Here is a 9,637-nt window from a genome sequence, read left to right as displayed (position 1 = left end):
CTCCCCTCACCTTACTCCTCCCTATGAAGGCCTTTGCTCTGCCCTCCACCTCCTGGCCTTTTCCTATTTATCTTCCAACCACCCATCCTTGGTTTTTATACCACTCAGAGGGTAAGAAAATTCTAGGAACCCTAAGACTAACCCTCTCCACCTGCACTCACTGCCTGGGGCCCAGCTCTACAGTGACTGACACCAGCAGTGAGCACCAAGCCTCCTTACTCACTGCCAGGCCGGAAGTGGTGAGGCCGCTGGGCCCTGCAGCTGAGAAACTTCCCATTTATGGAGTACTCGCAGAGCATTAGTCACAGAAGCAGACTGTCCCTGGTGAAACACTCCTGCCCTCCATCCTCCACCCTACCAGGCATTTTCAGTCTGTCCTAGGCAAGACAGATGAACCCTCAGCCAGGATGCCTCAAAGCGGGCAAAGATGCGTCCAGAGAAAAATCATAATCGTTCAGGGTGTGAAGATGCTAGCATCACCTTGGCCAGATCCAAGAGGTCTTCCTGGAAGAGGGCCCAAACTAGATCCTAAAGAATGCTGTCAGTAGCTGGTATAGAATTGTGAATTTTAGGCGGGGTGAGAGTCCATACGATAAGCAAACTAAGGAGACAGTGAGGGCTAGGGCTGTAAGAGGGACCCTAGACTTCCTGAGAAAGGGGCTCAGGGGCACAAGCAATAGCCAGAGCCAAAGAGCTGGAGAGGGTAATGGAGGAGGGAATGATCTGTGAGAAATGTTGGGACCCAACCTGTGGTAAGCAAGCTGACAGAGCTGTCCCAGAGTTTAAAAGGAAAATCAGCCGGGACAAAGGATTTAGAAAGAGCCTATGGGAGTGGGTGTGATGCCTGCAGGAGCAGAGCTGAGGCATTCCCTAACAGAATCAGTCCCCGGAGAAAGGGCTCCCCCTTAGGCTCCCTTACCCTTCCTGCCTGGCCCGGCCTATCCCCACCTCCCTGGTGGAGGGGCCCTGTTGATTACACAATGCCAGCATCCTCACACCCAGCAACCCAGCACTAATTGCATACCGTTCCCTCTCGCAGCGAGCAGGAGCCTAGGGAAGTGGCTGAGGGGATATGGTACAGTCCTGGGACACTGGCATCTTGGCTTGGGGAAGACTCAAGCACCTTTCACTCCACGCCCTCTCCAGAGATTGGGGAAGGGGCTCCAGAGATTCTCATCCTTGCTTGCTGTTCTCCCTCCGGGCCTGCCTTCCCCAGTGCAAACAATCACTGGGTCCCACCCGCGTCAGGCCCAGTGAAAACAGGCAGGGAATGTTGATTTCCCCTCCCATGCCTCTCCATCACCTGGCCTCTGCCTCTCCCTGCTCCTCTTCTTCTCCATAGCCACCTCAAAACCTTCAGCCTGATATCCTCATCCTTGTCCTGCTCCAGACCTTTTACCTCCTAGGGGTATTTGAAACTTGAAAATGGACAAAGATTTAAGGTAGAAGAATGTTCCTCGTGGTGGAATGCTTCAGAATGTTGGAGGGAGGACTTGAAGGTAGAGTTCACTAGGAAGCCCTGTGCATGTAGATTTATGGGCCTGAAAGAAGATTCCTCTAGGTGCTGGGTGTGTAATCTAGGAGGTGCAAGCAGTAACACCATTTTTGTCAGCCACAGTGAAGCCCCAGGTGGCGGGGAGAGGGGACTGACATTGTACAGGCAGAATGGGGAAACTAAGATAGAGGGTCTTACCCAGGCAAGGGTGGGGCAGTAGGGGGCTGTCACCCAAGTTATTTTCACCACGGCCCAAGGAAAAAGAAGTGAGGCGACTTCAGATCCTATCAGGATAGACACCACTGTCCAAGGTGCCCAGTATCGGGGGTGTGGGACTCATGCAAAGGCCCTTGGAGGAGGGAGGTGATCTCAGTTATGAGATGGGGATCAGGCTGGAAATCTGAGATAAATCTGAGCAGATACCAGAATTTGGTCCTTAAGGAGCAGAATCTGGGCCTGAACCAAGCTCCAGGCCACGCTGGGAGGGGAAAGGGACCCCCCAGCCACACAGCCTGAGACTGTGGGAGCACCAAATTGTTGGGCAACCTGCTGAGTGCCAAACCCTTTATCACACGTAGCTAACCCTCACAACAAGGCTGTGCCGTGGGCATCACAGCCCCAAGTCACAGGCTCATGAGCAGCTTCCGAGGAATTAAGACTGCTCCAGTCTCTACTGAGAGGCAGACTTAAATCTGGATCAGCTCGGTTCCAAATCTCAGTCTGTCCCACTATTACACAGGACCTCCAGTTCCTGAGGGAACCTTGACCTGCGCTGGGCAAGTGCCCCTGCGCTGGGCAAGTGCACAGCCTCTTACCAGTGGGACAAGAGAGATGGTGGTTCAAGATGAAACCCAGCATGCGTCTGTGGCCTAAGGCTGGATTGAGGGCAGGCGGAAGTCATGGTCAAGAATCCTCGCTGGGGTCTCCAGCCCCTGACACTCTTATCTAGTATCATAGAAATGAATTCTACCACCTAAATGAGTTTTCCAGAAACATAAAGCTCACCCCTTTACAATTTAAAACTTTTTAAAAACTCATTCTGGAAGGAAATCACTCTAAAACATTACACTCGTCTTCAGCCCATCTGCACTATAATATAAATCCTTCTGGATAGCTGAGGATCATTCATAGACACCAAAAACCTCTGCAGCAATGTTTTCAGAAGCTGTAACAGCGTCAGAAAAGCTATTTGCCTTAATGCCAGATGACCTTGGACCACTTTTTAAATGCTTATGACTGCTTTAAAAGTTTTCTGTGGGGACTTCCCTGGTGGCGCAGTGGTTAAGAATCCGCTTGCCAACGCAGGGGACACAGGTTCGAGCCCTGGTGCGGGAAGATCCCACATGCCGTAGAGCAACTAAGCCCGTGTGCCACCACTAGTGAGCCTGCGCTCCAGAGCCCGCGAGCCACAACTACTGAGCCCACAGGGCAGAACCACTGAAGCCCGCACACCTAGAGCCCGTGCTCCGCAACAAGAGAAGCCACCGCAATGAGAAGCCCGCACACTGCAACGAAGAGTAGCCCCCGCTCGCCGCAACTAGAGAAAGCCCACGCGCAGCAACGAAGACCCAACACAGCCAAAAATAAATAAATAAATAAATTTTAAAAATTTAAAAAATAAAAGTTTTCTGTGATACTGCTTCCCTTGCTACCAAGCGATCAGGGGTCACTAGCTGCTATAAATGTGCTTCTAATCTTTGAGCACAGGAACACACATGGACACATTAAAATTGTGAATAAAGTAAGAACGAGTAGGCTGTGATTGAGGACTGTAGGGTCTGTCCAGTGAGTGAAGCACATGAAGACTGTAGCTGCTTAAGAGTTCTTTCTGCTCCCTCTAGACCCCACAATGTTACCCTGCAGTTGACCTCCACATAAGTGAAGCGTCACTGCACTAGTAACCCCGAGATCACTATTTGCTTCTTCAATTGGAAAAGTCCACTGAAGATCACAATATAGATTGTCCCCAATAATAGGAGACAGCTGGAATATTTAAGACAAGGAAGGCAGCATAGCATAGAGACAAAAAACAGTCTTTGGCATTGGAAAGATCTGGGTGGGAATCCTGGTGTCCCCATTTTCCAGCTGCATGATTGATTTGGGGGACAGGCCACTCACCCACCACTCTGAGCCTCAGGGTCATGAGGATGAAAGGAGAGAATGCAGGAAGGTGCTTAGCACAGCATCTGGCAAAAATGGGGTGAGAAGGGGCCAGGAAATCGGAATGTGTGTTTGGGTCCTTGGGGGCATCAGGAAGTCAAGAGTGGGAGCCTGAAGGGAAAGGGACCGGGCAGAAAAGGAGCAGTAAAGGAGCCCCGCTATCCTGGCTTCCCCCCCAAGAGGTAGGTGTCATTGTGTGTCTGCCCTGTGTAGCCCAGAAGGCCTGGGGCTGCCCCAGAAAGCACTGAGAGGGGGGCTGGCTCCCGCACTGGGGATTGGGAACTTCTTCTAGAGGGCTGTCTCTCCCCTTTTTCCTGCTCTGATTAACACGAGGTTGGTGGGCCGGGCAGGGAGGGAGAGATGCGGAAGGAGTCCCCACAATGGTTTGTACCCACCTGAACCTAGTAAAAATATGAAGCTGCCAAACAAAGCAGCCATGTCTCCTTCCTCAAAGCCCCCATCTGCCTAGGGGCCAGGCTGGGAAGTGGGTACTGCTGTGGGCCTTAGCCCAGAAGGGGTAATATGGGGAAGACGGGGTGGCAGAGAAGCTTGGTGGCGGGGTGGCTGTCCTCCTGTCCCTGCGTCTTTTTTGGTTTCTTCCTTTAGCCCCTCCATTTAGCTACTGAGCACCCACTCCGGGCTGAACACTGGGCTAAGGGGCTGGGATACGGAGACAAATGACATATAGTCCTGGCTCCTGGAGAAAGACCACCCAGGCCCTGGGTCCTTGCCTCCTCCCATCCTCAGCTCCCTTGCCCACTGACCCCTCACCCCACTTCTCTGAACCCGTCTCTTCTGCCCCTCTGACTTTGTTCTGTTCATGTCTTAACCAGACTCGGCAGTGTGTGTGCTCCCAGAGGGAAGCGATGCAAAGGGGGTGGGGGGGGTGGGCAGAAAGGAGGGAATCCCGCTGACATCACGGCTCATTAGCATATGTGACCTCATCAGGGGGTGGGACTGTTTCCCCAGGTGTCTAGGGGGAGGGCATGGGGGCTGGTATTTAAAGGGAAGAGCTGACAGTGCTGCTGAGTGAGGGAGCGGGTGCTGCGAGCCGCCAGGCCGCACACGCACACGCACACCGATGCACACAGACCTCGACACCGACATGGACACGGACACAGAAACCACAGCACTCTGCCCCGCCGGCAGCCACCGGGCCTCCCCGCCAGGGACGCCCACACCAGGTGAGGGCTGAGCTGGCAGGTGCTGGCTGCAACCATGGGGGTGGGAGCTGAAGCTTTGGTGGGGAGGTCAGAACTAGGGGTTGAAGGAGCTCGAACCCAAACAGCAAGAGGGGAAGACCAACTCAGGAAGTGGGGAAGCCTCCTGCCCACACCAGGACTGGAGCTCAGCTGAGGTGGGGGGCTAGGGGGCAGAGGTGGGCTGCCTAAATGTCCCCTAACCCATCACCGGGGGCGTCCCTGGGGAAACTGGTACTTAGCCCCTAGGTCTGCCTCATTCCCAAGAGGTTGGGACGGGCAGGAGGGAAGGGGGAAAGACAAGGGGCAGCCCACAAGCCTGGGAATCACGGGCAGGGGGCTACCCTGGGGAACTGTTCTGAGGGTTTCTCTGGCTCCTGGAGGCCCTGGCTGCCAGCCAAGTATTGATCCTGGGCTATTTCCAGCCTCTCTCTATCCCCCTTTGTTATGTCTGTGGTTCCTCCTCCAGTTACCCTGACCCGTGCATTGTCACTCTCCCTGCTACTGCTCTCTCGCTATTTCTCCTCCTCCCTCCCTCTCTCTCCCTCCCTCAGCCTCACGATGAACACAATATTCTGTCGGACTCACAGGGACAGCCAGGGGTGCAGAAGGATTCTCACACACAGACATGCATTGGGGGATGCTTACCTACAGGGCCATGGGAAGAGGCAGCCCCCTTAACACACCCATGGAGACCCAACACACACATCTCAGTGAGCAAGTCCCTTCCCTGGGAACAGGCTCCCCACAAAGTTTTTGACTCTATCAGTACCCAATCCCAGAACCTGGGCAGCAGCTTCAGTTTATCCTCTGGGTGGGGATCATCAGTGCAGGAAGCAGGAGGGGGCAGGGCCTCCCGGTGGAAGGAGGGGCAGCCCCCGGCCAGAGGCCTAGTCTGGGGGTGTGCCTGTGTGTCAGTGTGAAGTGTGAGTGGGTGTGCAAGCCTGCACACAGGTGCCTCCCCTGCATGGGGCATGTTTTGAACGGGTTGTGGCTGAAACCACACTGGGCAAGCCTTCAGGTCAGCCCCTGGGAGCCCCACCAGTTCAGGCTTCTGGTGGAGTTCAGTGGAAGAGGTCGGACCAAAGATTCTCAGCTCCTTCTGGGTCACGGTCATCGACTGGGCCTCTGAGGCTGGAGCAGCCAGGACTGAGTCCTCTGCAGGTGTCTAGGCCTACCCCACTCATAGCTTCCTTCTCTTTGCCCCCCCCAGAAGCAGATGCTACACTGCTGAAGAAGCCAGAGAAACTGTTGGCAGGGTTGGACCGGGGCGGGCCACCCCCTGCCCCGGGGGCCCCCAGACGAAGAGGCAGTATGCCTGTCCCCTACAAGCACCAGCTGCGGCGGGCCCAGGCTGTAGATGAACTTGACTGGCCACCTCAAACCTCATCCTCTGGCTCCTCTGACTCCCTGGGTTCAGGAGAGGCAGCCCCCACCCAAAAGGATGGCATCTTCAAGGTGATGCTGGTGGAGGAGAGCGGCGTGGGCAAGAGCACCCTAGCAGGCACTTTCGGTGGTCTCCAGGGAGACAGTGCTCACGAGCCGGAGAACCCAGGTATTTGGGGGAGCCCTGCAAGGATTGAGGGTGCCTCTGGAGCCCTAGTCAGGGATGGAAGAGCTCAAGGCATGAACAGTCCTGGAGGCCAGAACCTAAGAGAAACCGTTTCAATGCTTTCTGTGGCAACCTCCCTGGAGGGGGTCCCTGGTGCTGGGATCTAAGGCATCCCTGGTTACCAGGTCTTACAGGTGTTGGGGAGCCTCCTAATGGGCTCTACTCCCTGTCCCTATTTCCCAACAGAGGACACCTATGAGAGACGCATCATGGTGGATAAGGAGGAAGTGACTCTAGTTGTTTATGACATCTGGGAACAGGTGAGAACTAAGATGTGGCTGCAAGCAGGTGATGAAACCTGGGAGAGCTGAGGAGGGGCCAAGTATGGCTGAAGGCTGAAGGCTGGTGGGACTACAGCCCCTGGTTTTAACATGTAGTGGAACCTGACCTTTCATATATATTGTCTCAGAGAGCAAAGGCTCACACCTATGCACATACCATGGCATTGAGAGCTGCTGTCTGGTTTCCAGGATCTTCTGACCCAGAGGAAAGTTAGGATCTGGATTTGACAAACCCTGCAACTGCAAGCCAGGCTGAACACCCTGAAACTGACCCCCTCTGTACATTTTTCAGCCTAGAAGATCCTGATCTGAGAGGACAGAAGCTCAGGGCTCTGTAATGTCAGGGAAGGGGAAAAAAGTGAGGACTTGTGACTATTTGGACATAAATGATTACTATGCAGAAACGAGAGGCCAGATTACACACACTTGAATAGCATTCATTTTTTAAGAGCTTAAGCATAAGAAAGTAGGATGGGCTACCCTAGTCTAGGATCCTATGTCCCCCATTCGCCCATGTGGGGCTCACATTACAAACTTCTCCCTCCTCCACAAACACACTCTGAGTATGGAGATTCTGCCATTAACTAGCTCTGTGTCCTAAGCGGGTGGCTTCTCCCTCACATCCTGGCTCCTCATCCTTGAGGTGTAGGTGCTGGGCAGGTTCTCCCATGCCTCCAGCCCTGACGTTCCACGACTCTCTGCCCATCTGCAGGGGGATGCAGGGGGGTGGCTGCAGGACCACTGCCTTCAGACGGGGGATGCCTTTCTCATCGTCTTCTCAGTCACCGACCGACAAAGCTTCTCCAAAGTTCCAGAGACCCTACTACGGCTCAGGGCTGGGAGGCCCCACCATGACCTGCCTGTCATCCTCGTTGGAAACAAGAGTGACCTGGCCCGCTCCCGGGAGGTCTCACTGGAGGGTGAGTACCCTGAACCTCATCCATGTTTGCAATCTCAGGGAACCCTCTCCCTTCCAGGACACCTCTTCTCCATAAGGCCCTTTTACCCTCCTGGGTGCACAAAACTGCAGTTAGCCCCAGGCTAAGGGCAGACTCTCAATGCCCACGCCTTGGGCCCCGAGACTCCCTTCTCTTCCCCCTCACCTCTTCTCAAGGCCCCTTTCTCCCTCCCCCTCCACACCACCACCGCCCTCCACTTAATCCCTGCTTGTTCTATCAGTTGCAAGAGATCCATTTGCCCCAATCCCTTTCCACTGCACGCCCTGGACCCCCCAGACCCAGCCTCGCCCGGCCCCGGGCCCAGAGCAACCCCATGGGCGGGCGGGCGCCTGAACACGTCCCTTCCTGCAGAGGGCCGCCATCTGGCAGGGACACTGAGCTGCAAGCACATCGAGACGTCGGCCGCGCTGCACCACAACACGCGTGAGCTCTTCGAGGGAGCGGTGCGCCAGATCCGGCTGCGGCGGGGCCCGAACCGCGCTGGGGGCCCGCAGCCCGAGTGGGGCAGGCCTGAGGGCCCCGCGCCGCCCACGCGCCGCGAGAGCCTCACCAAGAAGGCCAAGCGCTTCCTTGCCAACCTGGTGCCGCGCAACACCAAGTTCTTCAAGCAGCGCTCCAGGTCGTGTCACGACCTCTCCGTGCTCTGAGCCGCGGTCGCTATGGTCACCGTGGTCGCCATGGTCACCGCGGTCGCCATGGTCACCGCGCCCTCCGCTCGCCCCCTCGCCCCGCCCCGCCCCCCTCCGGCTTCCTCTGTGAAGACAGTCTAGGAAACCAGAAACTCCCGGGACGCCCCGGTGTGACTTTGGGAGCCGGGCCCCCCGCCCCCACACCCCGGCGGGCGTCGCCCCACCCGCTCCGCGCGCCCCCCGGTTACCTCCCGGCCTCGGGGCTCCTGGAAGGCGAGGACGCTGACCCGCGGGGGTCGCGCAGCGACTGTTGGGCGGGGCGGCTTCCGGCGGGCGGGGAGGGAAGTAGTTCTGCAAGGTATTTTGTTTTTTTATTAATTCACGCTTGACCACCTCTCCTGTAAAGAGATGCTAAAAGCAAGAACTGGAAAAGTGCTTTGTAAACTCCTTTACAGTTTTCCACCTTTGTACTCGGCGCGAATATGCCTCAACTTTAAGAGATTCTTAAAGGTAAAGACACGGAGCCGCTTCTTCGAGACTTTCCTAAAGCGTCCTGGCTCTGATCTGCTGCACTTGTCCACTTTGCCTTTAAGAAGTTCTTAAAGGCAAGGGCCTGGAAGCGCTGTTCTTCTGAATTGATTGTGATTTACCGTTACACCACGGCACTTCCCCTTTAAGGTTATTAAGGGGAAGGTGTGCAGAGACTTTTGCCTGAAGAGCTGAGTGGTGGCAACCCGCCTTTAGCCAGGTCCCAGGAGGCACCAGCAAGGGGGCCACCCTTCCCTTTTCAATAAAGAATTTTTCTACTGCACTTGCTCACTTTGACTCTCTGTTCTCAAAGCCCCCGCCCCCCACGGAAGGGATGGGTGGATTTAGGTTCCTTGCTCCTCTGAGCCTGAGTTTTCTTGTCTGTAACGGTTCTAGGGAGACTCCGGAACTTAGTCCTGGAGTAGTCATAACAAGGGGCAAAAGGCCCCTAAAGTTTACGGAGTCCAGCTTGTCCCTTTGCCAATGAAAAAACAGGCCTGGAGAGGAGCAGGGACTCGTTAGAATTAATTTGGTAACTCAGTGACCAAGTCCCCATCACCTTACCCCTTATCCGGCAAGGAGCAGGCTGGAGGCTACATTTTGCACCCAGAACTACACTCAGCTGTGACCTGGGCTGATTCAAGGTGGGGCCCACATCCAACAGGGAGGCCCATCAGCTGGGGCGTGATAGGGTTGGCCTGCACCTCCCCAGCTGTCACCTGCAAGGTCCCTGTGAGAGCTGAAGCTGTCACTGCCTCCCCTGGGGACGCCCAC

At 55.5% G+C, this 9,637-nt stretch overlaps 1 protein-coding gene across 2 annotated transcripts; it reads left to right on the top strand.

Moving 5' to 3' along the window:
* Positions 1-80: 80 nt before the first annotated feature.
* Positions 81-9,146, top strand: REM2 (RRAD and GEM like GTPase 2). 2 transcript variants are annotated; one of them, XM_082452458.1, is made up of 5 exons: positions 81-4,839; positions 6,068-6,409; positions 6,653-6,726; positions 7,460-7,667; positions 8,058-9,146. In XM_082452458.1, the coding sequence occupies exons 1-5, from the start codon at positions 4,737-4,739 to the stop codon at positions 8,351-8,353; spliced, it is 1,023 nt and encodes a 340-aa protein (XP_082308584.1). In that variant the 5' UTR covers positions 81-4,736; the 3' UTR covers positions 8,354-9,146. The 2 variants fall into 2 exon arrangements, with proteins under 2 accessions (XP_082308584.1, XP_082308585.1); XM_082452459.1 differs by having other exon boundaries at positions 7,927-8,192.
* Positions 9,147-9,637: the final 491 nt, after the last annotated feature.

Source organism: Balaenoptera physalus (assembly GCF_965194825.1).
Source record: "Balaenoptera physalus genome assembly, chromosome: 2".
In the NCBI taxonomy this organism is placed as follows: domain Eukaryota; kingdom Metazoa; phylum Chordata; class Mammalia; order Artiodactyla; family Balaenopteridae; genus Balaenoptera; species Balaenoptera physalus.
This window is presented reverse-complemented; position numbering and strand designations above follow the sequence as displayed.

Coding starts and splice junctions, on each gene's coding strand:
- REM2 (XM_082452458.1), top strand. CDS start 4,737: ATGCACACAGACCTCGACACCGACATGGACACGGACACAGAAACCACA. Junction 6,727..7,459: donor TTTATGACATCTGGGAACAG/GTGAGAACTAAG, acceptor GCCCATCTGCAG/GGGGATGCAGGGGGGTGGCT. Junction 7,668..8,057: donor CCGGGAGGTCTCACTGGAGG/GTGAGTACCCTG, acceptor CCCTTCCTGCAG/AGGGCCGCCATCTGGCAGGG.